This window comes from Capricornis sumatraensis, chromosome 1 (genome assembly GCF_032405125.1).
Source record: "Capricornis sumatraensis isolate serow.1 chromosome 1, serow.2, whole genome shotgun sequence".
Lineage (NCBI taxonomy): Eukaryota > Metazoa > Chordata > Mammalia > Artiodactyla > Bovidae > Capricornis > Capricornis sumatraensis.
The window spans coordinates 101431161-101446507 of NC_091069.1; the positions used below are offsets into that span (position 1 = coordinate 101431161).

Sequence of the window (15347 nt, forward strand, 5' to 3'; positions counted from 1 at the left end):
TCAGTCTAGTACCTTTTTGGAGGGCACACCGGCATGGCATGCACAACTTTCTGGACCAGGGACCCAGGGATTGAACCCATGCCCCCTGCAATGGGAAGCACAGAGTTTTAACACCTGGGCCACCAGGGAAGTCCATTGTTTGTCCATTTTAAAGATGAGGAAACTGAGAGAGCAACTCAGTTCTTTGCACGAGGATGCACAGCGCGTATGTAGCAAAACAGGCATATGGATCCATCAATCAGGCTTTCTGCCTGCAGGGTTCAAGCTCTTAATTACTATACATACCAGTTAGAATTTGATCTGGAAAAGAGAAGCCACTTGAGGTGTTTCAAATAGGAAGACACTTAACACAAGACATGAGTGACCTCCAAGTCCATCAGGAGGGTTAGGTAAGCTAGGTCAAGGGCCAGCTGGAAATCAGTGATCAGTTCTGGAAAACCATGGATGAAAACTGCCGACAGTCATCTCAGATGTCTTGGCGTCTGCAGGTGTTATTCCCAGAAGGATCCTGGAAGCCTCTCAAAGAGCCTCACATCTACCACCTGCTGGTGCTTATATGCCTGCTTCCACTGCCCTAGTGCAAACCTTCTGTTACCCTTCCACCTTTCAGATCCTATGCAGGCACCTCTCACTTGTGACATCTAACTCAAAACCCTACAGGCAGGCAGAGGATGAGATGGCTGGATGGCATTGTCAACTCAATGGACATGAGTTTGAGCAAACTCCAGGAGATGGTGGAGGAGAGGGAAGCCTGGTGTGCTGCAGTCCATGGGCTCACAGAGAGTCAGACGTGACTTAACTGAACAAGAGCAACAACGGTGCTGTACTGTCTTGAAGAAAGTTGGGGGATTTCTTCAGAGACCTTGAAAGACAGGATAACCTATGGAAGCATCTCCATTTCATCCCAGAGGCTGAAGAACAAGCCAGAAGATGATCTCAGATGCCCTAGAATTTCCCATGGTTGCTGAAAACAACCACTAAGAATTCTAATCCATTAACTCATTAGCAAGGGTGAGTTGTGCCTTACCTTAGGCATTCAGGAAGTGCCCACCTCCCTGGAAACGTTCATATTCAAATGGAAGTTGGGGGAAAGGTGAAGGCAGTTGAGTTGATACATGGTCTTAATACAGAGCTCTAGTTCTGTACAAAGTCAGATAAGATGTGGAGATTCAAGATGGCTTTAATGAAAAGGTGAGCATTTGTTTGGAATTAGGCATTGGTTTTCAACCCTGGCTGAACACTACATTCATCTGGGATGCTTGCCAAAAATATCAGTATTGGGACTTCCCTGGCAGTCCAGGGCTTAAGAGCATGCTTCCAATGCAGGGGTGCAGTTTCAATCCTTGGTCAGAGACCTGAGATGCCATATACTGTGCGGTGGGACAAAACACTGACGCTGGTGCCCAGTCTAGGACCAATTAAATTAGCATCTCTGGGAAAGAGGCCCATGAGTCAGTGTTTCAACACCCAGGTGATGCTGACCTCATGAATAAGAAACCCCTAGGAGGCTTTCGAGTTTCCAGTGTGCTTTCACTTTTATCGTCTCATTTGTGTCTTGACTTTCATGCCTTTTTATTAGCAGACAGACTAAAACTCAGAGTTTGGGACTTTTTCCAAGGACCCGAGCTATTCAGGATATTCCCCTCTGCAGACCATCCAGTTTGCTGTGTTATACGGTGGTTCCTATGTTTGGCTATAAATGAGAATCATCCTGGGAGCTTTTAAAATTCTGGATGCCCAGATCACATCCCAGATCTATTACGTCAGAATGTGGGGGTGGAGCGGGAGCCTGGCATTGATATTTTTTTAAAGATCCCAAGTGATTCCATTGTGTAATAAAGTCTAGAAACCACTGTGTTAGGCCATACTCAGGGAACATGTGATGTGAGTGTAGTTCAGCATGCCTGCCTTCACTTATTAGGACATTATGCTCGACTCTGTTTCCTAACCGTCACAGGGTATCTATTCAAATAAATCTGTTAATTAGAGGCTGTCTCCGCAGTCAGCTTGTCAATAGCAATCGCCGCAACAATGCAAAAACTAGTATTGTGAACAAAAGAACGCATCTTAACCTGCCCGCCCTATGTATGACCCTTCCAGATTCAATACGTCCTTCCTGTCAAAAGTTATGAATGAAATAAGCAAGCCACTAGTTAGGAAACAGAAATAGCCAACCAGGTTTCCAGTTTACTGACCATCAACATTTGGCATCACCGACTGGAGCCCAATCGGTGCAGATCTCATTTCTCATTCCCCTCGGGGTAGGTACACAATCCCCTTCTAAGAGGTTCATGTAAAGAAATGCCCATGGTCAAGTCTGGGCAGCATAGGAAACTCCAAGTTCCCAGTCAAGGTCTCCTGACCTCTCTCCCAGGTCTGCAGAACTTGAATTCATCACGCCTTAGAAACTTCTAATTAGAATTAGAGGTATTAGAATCCTCTAATACCAAAAACATTAGTTCAGAAGCTGATTTTCTAAAAGTCCTTGTAACAGACAAAGATGGGAATTTTAAAACCAGCTTTGAGGAGCAAGCCTTCCCTATTAAAGTACTCTTTCTGAAGTCCGACTTGTTTTTCATAGAGATGATCGAGTCCAGCCAGCCCTCTTTCCCTCTTATTCTTTCAGGAGGAAGCAATTTTCGAGTCTGATAGTTCTGAGAAAGCTACTTTATAATCTACAGTGCCCTGAAGGGAAAAGAGGGAGCATTTTCTTGTTTTCACAATCATCCCAACTGCGTGTTGTGCTTACAGCTTTTTGGGTGGAAAGAGGCCTGAACTGTTCAAGGAAACTGGGCACAGCTGCCCAGATCCCCTCACTAGAACTGCAATTCCAAATAAAAAGAACAGCCAGCACACTTTTAAAAATAGGTAACTAAAAAAAAAAAAAACTGGGATATTTCAAATAACTTTGGTAAGATGGGTCCATACTACATCTAAGAGAAGCGGGGACATGATCAGTGAGAGAAGTGAGTAGACAGACTTCCTTTGCCAAGTGGTCAGCATTTTACACAGCGTATTTGCCAAGCTGCCCCTGCTCCATTTTCCAAGGCTGTGGCTCCTGAATGCACATCCTTCTGTGAACCGCCTGCAGCTGTGCACTGGTTTCTCCGCACAGCTCTTCTATAAGACACTGTGGTGTGTCAGGTCCCGAGCAGATAGTGTCCTCAGAATTGGGAGCAAGGTGGGTCACTGACATATTTAACTGGCCTTTGGAGTCTCTGTCCCCACCAGGAATTGTCAACAGGGGGACACATTTATATCTGTTCTGACCAGAGCCTTGCCTTTCTCCTGCTCAACTCCTCCACGCTCTTGAGTTATCAGGGTCTTTACCTTCACAGGCTTGTCCAGTGTACCCCGTGGGGAAGGAAATGTAGAGAAGAGTGACCCCTAAAAGAGGCAAAGAGGGGCTGAAGGTTGGGGGGGCAGGGACGTGAAACTTCCTCGAGATACAAACAGTCCTCACCGTCTGCAGAAGCTCTGAGCCTGTCTTGCGCAGTCTGGCAGCCACTGGCCAGACGTGACTGTTGAGCCCTGAAAATGTGTATGTTATCCCATTGAAATGATAATGGTGATTTATATATGTTGAAGATGTTGTAAAATTAATTTTACCTGTTTTTACTTTTTTTCACATGGCTATTAGAACATTTTAATGACCTGTTAGGCTTGAACTGGGACATCCTAGGTGGCTCAAGTTGTAAAAAAAAAATCTGCCTGCCAATGTAGGAGATACAGGAGACGCAGGTTCGATCCCTGGGTCAGGAAGATCCTCTGGAGGAGGAAATGGCAACCCACTCCAGTATTCCTGCCTGGAAAATCCCATGGACAGAGGAGCCTGGTGGGCTACAGTCCACGGGATGGCAAAGAGTCGAACACGACTGAGCACAACTCCAAGGGGCCCACGGTGCTGCATTCATATTTGCTGGTTAATGCATAAACTCTGAAGTCATACATAAGGAACTGCAGACAGTGGTGACTTCGGGGGCAAGACTGGGAAGTAAGTAGGTAGGGACGGGAAGGAGGGAGACATTCCCCTGGATAGTTTATCTTTAGTGGGAGTTTTGAACCGTGTGTGTGTGTCACTTTTCAAAAAGAACACCATGGGAGTGCAGGATATAATCTCCCTCCATCCCCTGGCCCACCATGCCTGAGGGTCACCTTCCTCGACTCCATCTGACCCCTGCAGGAGCCTGAAGCCAGCACAGCCCTCCTCCTCCAGTGCTCTGCTCAGGGGCTCACTGGGTCGCTGGTCTCCAGGCCCGGCTACTGCCACATTCTGAGGGCAGGTGCGAGCCTTGGGAGCTTGTATCCAGTGAGTCAGGCTCAGCTGGCCGGGTGAATGAGCTCTTTCCCTTAGCAGATGTGGGAGTGAGTGAGAGGAGTTCTCCCTGGTTCTCTCTGGGATCTCACCCTTTCAGTTCAGTTCAGTCGCTCAGTCGTGTCCAACTCTTTGCTACCCCATGAATTGCAGCACGCCAGGTCGCTGAGGGTTGGACACAACTGAGCGACTTCACTTTCATGCATTGGAGAAGGAAATGGCAACCCACTCCAGTGTTCTTGCCTGCGGAATCCCAGGGACAGGGGAGCCTGGTGGGCTGCCGTCTATGGGGTCACACACAATCGGACACGACTGAAGTGACTTAGCAGCAGCAGCAGGCCTCCCTGTCCTTCACCAACTCCCGGAGTTTACCCAAACTCTTGTCCATCGAGTCGGTGATGCCATCCATCCATCTCATCCTCTGTCGTCCCCTTCTCCTCCTGCCCCAAATCCCTCCCAGCATCAGAGTCTTTTCCAATGAGTCAACTCTTCGCATGAGATGGCCAAAGTATTGGAGTTTCATCTTTAGCATCAATCCTTACAAAGAACACCCAGGAACTGATCTCCTTTAGAATGGACTGGTTGGATCTCCTTGCAGTCCAAGGGACTCTCAAGAGTCTTCTCCAACACTACAGTTCAAGAGCATCAATTCTTCGGCACTCAGCTTTCTTCGTAGTCCAACTCTAACATCCATACATGACCACTGGAAAAACCATAGCCTTGACTAGACGGACCTTTGTTGGCAAAGTAATGTCTCTGCTTTTGAATATGCTATCTAGGTTGGTCATAACTTTCCTTTCAAGGAGTAAGCGTCTTTTAATTTCATGGCTGCAATCACCATCTGCAGTGATTTTGGAGCCCCCCAAAAATAAAGTCTGACACTGTTTCCACTGTTTCCCCATCTATTTCCCATGAAGTGATGGGACCAGATGCCATGATCTTAGTTTTCTGAATGTTGAGCTTTAAGCCAACTTTTTCACTCTCCTCTTTCACTTTCATCAAGAGGCTTTTTGGTTCCTCTTCACTTTCTGCCATAAGGGTGGTATCATCCCACCCTTTGGCCCAGGTCAAGCTGGGAGAGATCTGGGGAGGAAACACTGGGGTGTGTCTGAGTGTCAGGGCTGCAGGCCCCCTGACCCAGACCACAGGCCCCAGTAAGTCCTCAGAGGAGACTCGAGGGACCATCCCACAGGCTCTCTGCTCTCGGTGGCTGACTCGGGATGTAATAAACCTTTGTGGGCAGGAGGTTACGGCCTAGCCCAGTGCTTCTGAAAGTGTGGCCTCTGGCCAGCAGCCTCTGCATCACCCGGGGACTTATAAATGCAAATATGGGGGGGCATTCCCACACTTGGAGGCGGGCCCAGCCTCCTGTGTGTTAACAAGCCCTCAGCTGTCTAAGAATCGCTGGCCCAGCTTTGAGTCCCAAGCCTCCTGTTCAGGGAGCTTCCTGCTGCCCTAGGCGCTGGAGGTCAGAGCAGCGGGCCTGCCAAGTTCGCTTTCCTCTGTAAACATTCTGCCACAGCACCTCGGGGTCCTTACTGCCCTGGAAGACTGATCTGGTGAGGAACTGCTCAGTATACTTGGCCGCCAGCTCCTTGTTTCAGTTACGTGGAAGAATGTCCTGTGACTACGTGCTTTTCTAAATGTGCCTTTGCAGTGGAGCTTGGGGACACATTGTTCCTTAGAAAGAATGAAGGCTCCTGCAGACACAGAGTGTTTAAGAGGACATATGCTTCCAGTGCTGCGCGAAACAGAGCCCAGAGCACTTGGCGAAGGCTTGTTGGGGGTTCTCGGCAAATTGCTGAGCTGCTCGGCTCATCATTAAGCGTATGTGCTGTCTGATTTTATTTGTAGATGCTCTTAGGAGAAAAGAAAAATATGAGTCTAGTTTTTTGTAACTGCCCCAAAGCCGATAGATGTGTGTTTGGGATCACATTCCACTATAATAAGGAAGAATCTAGAAAATATCTAGAGACAACGGGTTAGTTTGTAACAGAAGAAGGAACACTTCCCTGGTCTCGAGCCAGGTGGGGCGCTGCCTCTGCCTCCCGGTCCAGTTCTCATGACCACCTCGCACAAGAGCCTTTGTTCCTGGGAAGGTGCTCGGTTACTGTAGACTCAGTGCAGGTGGTGCTTGCCGGCAAGGCTCCGTCCTTCACACCGTATCACACAAGACCTGTTTCTTATTGTTGTTCAGTTGATAAGTTGTGTCTGACTCTTTGCGACCCCGTGGACTGAAGCACACCAGGCTTTCCTGTCCTTCACCATCTCCCAGAATTTCCTCCAACTCATGTCCATTGAGTCAATGATGGCATCCAACCATCTCATCCTCTGCTGCCCCCTTCTCTTCCTGCCCTCAGTCTTTCCCAGCATCAGGGGCTTTTCCAATGAGGAAAGGGTGATCCCAAAATATTGGCATCAGGTGGCTAAAATATTGGAGCTTCAGCTATAACATCAATCCTTCCAGTGAATATTTAGGGTTCATTTCCTTTATGATTGTCTGGTTTGATCTCCTTGCTGTCCAAAGGACTCTCAAGAGTCTTCTCCAGCACCGCAATTTGAAAGCGTCAATTCTTTGGAGCTAAGCCTTCTTTATGATCCAACTCTCACATCTGAACGTACTATTGGAAAAACCATAGCTTTGACTATACAGACCTATGTCAGCAAAGTGATGTCTCTGATTTTTAATACGCTGTCTAGGTATGTCAGAGCTTTTCTCCCAAGGAGTAAGCGTCTTTTAATTTTGTGGCTGCAGTCACCATCCACAGTGATTTTGTAGCCCAAGAAAATAAAATCTGTCACTGTCTCCATTTTTTCCCCATCTACTTGTCATGAAGCAATGAGACTGGATGCCATGATCTTAGTTTTTTGAATGTTGAATTTTAAGCCAACTTTTTCACTCTCCTTTTTCACCTTCATCAAAAGGCTTTTAGTTCCTCTTTGCTTTCTGCCATTAGGGTGGTGTCATCTGCATATCTGAGATGTTTCTAGAAATAGTCAAACACTCTGTAGCACTCTACCATCTAAAAGCACTGCCGTGTTCATTTTTATGTAAATTTAAGAAAAACCATGTGAAATGTTTCACCTGACATGTGAGGAAGTAGGCATTCAAAGAAATAACTGGACTTCACTCCAGGCTCCTGGCTCCACTGTGGAACTTGGACCCTTTAATCAACCTGGCAGTTTTACTTTTAAATGAGTCATGTCAACTCAGATCCAGGGAACTCTCTAAACTCCCAACAGTCTAACTGGACTTTCCACCTGTTGGTAGAGGCAGAGAGTCAGAATTTAGAGCCACAAGAGTTTGTAGAGTTCATTTTATCCCAGCTTAATTTTAGAGCTGAGGAAACCATGTCCAGAATGAGTGAATGATTTGCCCAAGTTCACAGAGCTGGTTAGGGACAGAACTCAGACTCAGTGCTGGCCAACCCCATCCCACCACCCACACTCCAGGGCCACAGGCTGTGTCCTTTTATTAGTGTTGATTTTCACCTTCCTTTGATTTCCGCTTATTCTATATTAATGTATTGATACTAGATTTTAGACTACCCAGGCTTCCCTGGAGCTCAGATGGTAAAGAATCTGCCTGCAATGCAGGATATCTGGGTTCAGTCCCTGGGACAGGAAGATCCCCTGGAGAAGGGTATGGCAACCCGCTCCATACTCTTGCCTGGTGAATCCGATGGACCAAGGACCTGACGGGTTACAGTCTGTGGACTGCAAAGAGTCGGACACGACTGAACGGCTAAGCACACACACGCGTGAGACTATCTGCTTGATTTTCTCACCAGGGTCTGCAGGATTCCTAATGGGGCTGGCTTTTGTGAGGGTCTTAAGTGGTAGGAAATGCTAGGAGATGCTGTCCCCTAGGGAAGACAGGCCTGTATCAAAACGGCAGGTAGACTCAGTAGAAGAAAAGGACCATTGGAACTTAATGTCCTTAAGAAAAACTGAGGCCACACACAGAAAAGCTACAGGACTCTTTCACCCCGGAGTGAACATGGATGAAAGAGTTCAGAAGACAGTTTGCGATTTCATGAACAGCTGGAACCAATCCTGGCAAGAGCGGATCCAGAAAGACTTGTGTGAGCAGATGCCATCTTCCCATGAACCAGCACTGCTTCGAAAGGTGTCAATGTGACACCCGGTAGGAGAGGCTCAAAGTTGGAGGCGTCTCAAGCCGTCTGTATAGACCACCTTTGTCTTGTTCCTGATCTCTGCATTGGCTTCCAGGCTACGTTCCCTCGCTTGTCACCTGGATACACTACATCCCCAACTCTGGCTGAGCCTGCCCTAGGCCACCTGGGTTCTCAGTTAGCTGGGGAAGAGCACAAGCTGAATTCTTCTGAACAAACGCAGAGAGGAAGGGTGTCACCTGTTAGTGAAAATAAGCCCAGGCAGATGGTGGCGCTAACCTTGACAGAGCAGTGGACTTCAGAAACAAGGAGATGAGATTTATAAGTTCCCCTCCTGTGTTCCAAGCAGCAGAGAGGAAGGCTCGGGGAATTCCTTCAGAGGGATGAACTTGCGTGACAGGTAGGTTAAACATGCCACATTGTTAGAACAGATATTTGCATATATGAATATGTTTAATAGGGAGTCATAAGCATTTGTCTTTGGCTTTAAATCTCAAACAGGTGGAGATCGTAGAAGCACCAGCTATAGAAACAAATATGCAAACCAAACAGCCCAATTAAAAATCTGATTTTTAAGAAGCCATTAAGAACATGAAATGAACGTTAAAGGACTACAGGATTCAGATCTGATAAAGGCCCCAAATGACAAGCAATTCCAGGGAAATACTATTAATTAAAAACCACTGCTGTGTGAAATGACTGCCGTCATATTTGAAGGTAGTTAATGTGGCTGTTTGCAATACCTGTGTAAAAAGATGAGCCCTAGGAGCAGCTGGCCATCTGTGAAGGGTAGGCTACTATTTCTGCTTCCTGAGGAATTGTGGACATCAAAAATATAAGCAGCAGCCACAACATAAAGTCGTGTGTGTGTGAGAGCTCAGTCGTGTACAAATCTTTACAACCCCACAAACTGTAGCCCGCCAGTCTCCCCTGTCCATGGGATTTCCCAGGCAAGAATACTGGAGTGGGTTGCCATTTCCTCCTCCAGGGGATCTTCCCCACCAAGGGGTCTGCCTGGCAGATTCTTTCCCACTGAGCCAGAGCTACCGTCTTCAAATATTAAAGTTGCAAGTGCATGCTTCATACTAAGTTACTTCAGTCATGTCTGACTCTGCAACCCTCTAGACTGTGACCCGCCAGGCTCCTCTGTCCAAATTGCAAGGGTTGTATTGAAATCCTCACTTTTCTGAGAGCCTTACCTTCAGATGAGGCAATTGAGTTCCATGAGAATTAGTTACGTCAGACCTTCAAAATGTTAAGGCCCTTAAAAATGCTGGTACTGGTTTGAATGTAATGTGTGAGAAGAACCAGCCCTGGAAGACAGAATGCTTTCCAAAGACAGGTGCCCACCATGAAAGAATGCAGAAGATGGAATGAGTAAGTGATTGGGAGTTTGGATGGTAATCCTGCTGTCAGTGGTGAGGCAGTGTTTTCATTCATCCTTCACTTCCAGAAACAGAGTGGTCCACCCGAGGTGGGACTTGGCAAACTGTGAAGAGAAGTGTTTGTACTGGGTTCCCCCTCAGAACTGAGAGGCAAACGACCACACACCCTTTTCTCTGCACAGCTCCCAGTGGACCCTTTGCACAGGTGGTATAGCAATAAAACAGTGCAGGAGACACAGATTCAATCGCAGGGTGGAGAAAATCCCCTAGAGTAGGAAAAACACTCCAGTATTCTTGCCCGGGAAATCCCATGGGCAGAGGAGCCTGGTGCGCTATAGTCCATGGGATCGCTAAAGAGTCAGACACAACTGAGCGTGCACACACACCAGCTGCTCAGGGGGCATGTTGTAACCTTCCTGGGACAGTAATGTTAAGAAACTGTTTACACGTTGTGCCAGTGAGAAATGAATAGAATCTGAATCACCTAGATGCGTGTTTAAAATGAAGTCCCGCCTCAGTCCTGTCAGAGTCCTGGTTCTCAGCTGTCCGACCAGACTCCACCGTGAAGTCACCACCAGGTGCTGGCCAGAAGTGGTCCAGACAGAGTGGGACCGTTCCTCGGGCACTCAGGACGTGAAGGCCAGGTTTCGCTGCACCTCTGGCTGCACCTCTGCTCTCTGGCCTTCATTCGCAGAGTTTTACCAACTGTTTTATCTCAGCATCCCTATTTTCATCAGACTGTGAGCCCTGCTAAGGGACTCTGTGTCATGTGACCAACCCCAGGCTCCAGGACACATCTCCTGTGCACTCGGACTGATGGCTGTGCTTTTTGCCCTCTGTAGACATAAAGTCACATCAGATCCATCAACCATGGCAGCAATTATATCCTGAAATATGTTCCCCCTCCACAGTCTCCAGAAAATGTCATCTTTTCTTCTCAGGATGGCCTGAAAATAGAGCAAATGGCTTACTTTTAAGGCATTATTACAGAAACATCTTCTGTCCCAAATTGTTGACACATGCAAGTTTCCTAAAAGCTCCAAGGCTTTATCCTCAGAGGTAAAAGAGGAATATTCATGAAAAATGAACGTGTGTTGAATGTTGGTTCTGGACCAGCTTCTGCACTAAGCACTTTCCAAGGATTCTGTAATGATTTCTCAGGAAACCCACTGAGAAAGGACCTGCTGAATGCAAAGCCAGGATTCCTCCCAGGGTGGTCTGACTTCAGAGCCCATGGTCTGACCCCTGAGGACCGCTGCCCCGGCAGCATCCACCTCAAGGAGATGCTGTGGGATTGAATGAGCTCACGTCTAGAAAGTGCTCAGCAGGCCTGCCACCTTGGGAGCTGCTACTGTTGGACAGGGGCTGGGATACCTAGGAGGGCACCGCAGGGATGTATAGGGGAGGGGCCGAGGGACCTGGAAGGGGGGAGCCTGGGGGGGCCCAGCTGGAGGGGTTTAGAGATGCAGGCGTGCCCTGCAAGCCAGTGGTGCTGTAGCACAAGCCCTCCTCTTCCGCCCCAGTCACCAAGCTCAGTGCTTCAGAGTGTTGGAGTTGGCCTTCAACCCCTGCCCTGAGTCCTCACCAACACTTAGCCTGCGTTTTCTTTCACTCTTGGTTTAAAGCTTTTGTTGTTATTTATTGTTGTTTAACTTACTTAAGCTCATCTATTTCCTTTAGAAAATAGATGATAAATATGTTGTCAGTGGGTGGGACTGCTCTGATGGTGCATGTGGATGTGGGTGTAGGGTGGCCTCCAGCCACAGTCTGCACCCAGTGGGGACAGTTCTGAGGGTCTTAAGTGGTCCCAGCTTTTCTCTTTCCCTCTGTAACCTCAGATACTCTTCAGGTCCTCCTCAGGCTCTCTAAGAAGCCACGTTGACGTTCCCAGCATTGAAAGGGACATGCACTGTGCTTTGGAAGTTGAGTCAGAGGGACTCTGCTGTGGCCAGAACAAAGCAGAAGGGCCGGGCGTGTTCTCGGGGGGCTTTGAGCCTGAGTCGCCTCCGCATGTGCCTGTTGGCATCTGAGCTCCGGGTGGTGGTGACTGTCTTCATAACTGCGGTCCGGGTGCTGCTGGCAGCCAGCTTCCCGGGGTGCTGTGCAACGTGAATAAGCTGTCGAACTCGGTGTTCCCACTGCCAGTTCCTCCGATTTCAAGACATTCTGGACTTTAATTGGATCCTCAGAGGCAAACGGCCACATACTCTTCTCTGCACAGCTCCCAGGGACCAGGTCACAGAAGACTGGTGTGCAATCAAGCTATAAACCCTGGCTCTGGGGCATATCAGGGTGTCTTCCTCTGGTTGACAGTGGTCTTCAAATCTGTACACAGTGTTGTCCACACAGAGATGAACTCCTCAGTCACCCTTGACATAACTTCCATCTAACAAGGGCTTCTTAACCATGATGTTGTCCTTCCCTCCACCTTCCCACCCACACTTTGAACATCCAATGCTTACAGAGCAGTCCTCGAGATTAAAACAAAATTTCAGTTGACACATGACCCCAAGACAGGCAGTAGGGGAACAGAAGCTGTCCTTTTCATCAGAAAGGAATTATGCCTTTAGGTAGGAAAGTCATCTTGTGATAGGTGCCCAGGCAACCAACGGGTATTGTACTCGGTGCCACCACCCTGCTGGTCACTAGGGTCCCGGGACAAAGGACACACAGTGCCCTCCTAGGTTCTTTCCCAGCAATGCTCTAATAAATCCTAATGGTGTCTCTTCTCTGTGAAGCCCACGTACGAATTCATGAGGTTGGGGGAAATGAGTGATAAGCCACACGGATGTAAAGGCAGTTAAGTGCAACTGTGCAGTCTTTGCTGGCGCTTGGCTTGTTTGCTTCTGGCTTAAGTAATAAAGAAGGGTACCACTTGCTACTGGTAGAATGGCTGCAGCTGCAGGGGGGATTTGGTACCCTGATGGTTACGGCTTAAATGGTACAGGAAAATTGCTTGGAAATTTCACAGTCGTGCTCTTTAGAACAAATGCAAGAGTTTTTCTACTTTAGGAAATGAGGGGCAAATATATTTTGTGGACTCAAAGACTCTAAAACAGGACTGGACCTTGCAGATGCCCAGCTTTATAACCCTTCACTTCACAAAAAGGGAAATGGGGCTGGTGAGGGGCTGTTTGGGGCAGAACTGAGCCCACACCCTGCCCTGGCAGACCTTTACCCCAAGCTTATCCCAAAAGTCACTGAAATTACTAAAACTATTCACAAGGGACTTCCATTTCTAGTGGTTAAGACTCTGCCTTCCAAGGCAAGAGGGTGGAGGTTCAATTCCTGGTCAGGGAGCTAAGCTGCCACATGCCTCTGGCCAAAAAAAAAAAAAAAAACACCAAAGCGTGAAACAAAAGCAATATTGTAACAGATTCAATAAAGACTTTTAAAATGGTTTCTATCAAAAAAGAAATCTTTAAATAATCAGAAGAATTTATCAACAATAGGCCTATAATTAACTTTTAAAGGAAACAACACATTTTAGGGGTCAGGCTTTGGACTTTTAATAAGCTATTTATTTGGCTGCGCTGGATTTTAGCTGCAGCGTCTGAACCCTTAGTTGTGTCTCGTGGATCCAGTTCCCCTCCGCATGGGGGGCACAGAGCCTTAGCCCCTGGACCACCAGGGGAGTCCCAGGCTTTGGACTGTGAAGGTAACTTCAGAGAGGACAGTGAGGCCTTTCGAGCACAGGCCCTCAGTGCCTCCAGACTGACCCCTGGAGCCCCGGTGTCCGTCCCCAAATGGACTCTTCCCCTTGCTTCAGGCAGAGCAGTTTTGCACTCATCTGTGTGTAGATGTGCTTCTTAGTGAGATTTCTTTTGAATGACGTCCTGTGAAAATAATTATTCTATAAAGAAATAAATCAGCAGTGCTGATGAGAATACAGTTTCGTCATCATCAGAAATAATAACATTTGAATTTTGTTTCTTTTTAAAATTTAATTGTTTATATATCTATCATCGTCCTGTATTTTTATTTTATATTTGAGTATAGTTGATTTACAATATTGTGTTAGTTTCAGGTGTACAGCAAAGTGATTCAGTTATACATGTACATGTATCTATTCTTTTTCAGATTTCTTTTTAATTTTTGACTTTTAAGTTTTTGTTGTTCAGTCACTAAGATGTGTCCGACTCTTTGTGACTGTGTGGACTGCAGTGCACCAGGCTTTCCTGTCCTTCACTGTCTCCCAGAGTTTGCTCAAACTCACGTCCATTGAGTCAATGATGCCATCCAACCATCTCATCCTCTGTCATCCCCTTCTCCTCCTGCTCTCAATCTTACCCAGCATCAAGGTCGTTTCCAATGAGTCAGCTCTTCGCATCAGGTGGCCAAATTATTGGAGCTTCAGCTTCAGCATCAGTCCTTCCAATGAATATCCAGGGTTGATTTCCTTTACAGTTGACTAGTTTGATCTTCTTGCAGTCCGAGGCACTCTCAAGAGTCTTCTCCAGCACCATAGTTTGAAAGCATGGATTTAACTTTCATGGGCCCAAAAATATGCTTTCCCACTGGGTCTGTCATGACGCCACCTGAGGGACAAGATGTTTCAGAAAGTTTCCTGCTACTTGATTTTTCCCCATCCAGGAGGATGGTCAGACAGTGGTTTTTCTCCAGGTCTTTGATGGGGAACACCAAACAGCTGCGCCGAGAACTCAAGTTTACTATTTTCTAGCTCTTGGCAAGGTTCTGCCCATTCTCCTCCTCTGTTTCCTGCCAATAATAATAGAGATACGGTCAAGCCCCTGCCACATGGGAAACAATGACCAAAAAATTATGGAATTAAAATTTCACAAGGAAAAGCACCCGTTTGATTCTGTTTATTTAAAATTTCATATTCTTGAAGCATCCTGTCGTGTCCTATGGCTGTCCTGAGGGTTCATTTTCATAATGTGGCATTGGAGGAAAAGGGCTCAAAAGGAAACATTTTTTCAATAAGGAAATCTAATGCACTCATTCCCTGTCCTTCACTATCTCCTAGAGTTTGCTCAAGCTCACGTCCATCGAGTTGATGATGATATCCAACCATCTCATCCTTTATCGCTCCCTTCTCCTCTCAATCCTTCCTAGCAACAGGGTCTTTTCCAATGAGTTAGCTCTTCACATCAGGTGGCCAAAGTTTTGGAGTTTCATCTTTAACATCAGTCCTTCCAATGAATATTCAGGGTTGATTTCCTTTAGCATTGACTGGTTTGATCTCCAGCCCATAGAGTTGCAAAGAGTCAGAGACAACTCAGTGACTGAACAACAAAAACTGCACTCCTTACTGAAGCGTTGCTCTAACACACGTATTTTGGTGCTGAAGTCTCTTGAATTTGCTAAGTATCTGTACCTTTGTGTTCCCTCTTTCAGAATGCTAGAAGATGACCTTAAGCTAAGCAGCGATGAAGAGGAAAATGAACAGGTAAGATTTTCTTTCATGTTGCAGTTCTTTGTGACATGGTAATGCTGACCCAGTAGACGGTCCTGGGTGTTGAGCCGTATGGATGCTAGATTGCAATACCC

The 15347-nt window shown here is 47.0% G+C and overlaps 1 protein-coding gene across 1 annotated transcript in view; it reads left to right on the top strand.

Moving 5' to 3' along the window:
* AFF3 (ALF transcription elongation factor 3) overlaps positions 1 to 15347 on the top strand; it is a 565373-nt gene that overhangs the window by 428230 nt on the left and 121796 nt on the right. The window contains exon 9 of the mRNA XM_068973380.1: positions 15195 to 15246. Within this exon, the coding sequence (XP_068829481.1) occupies positions 15195 to 15246 (52 nt within the window). The remainder of the gene's footprint in view (positions 1 to 15194; positions 15247 to 15347) is intronic.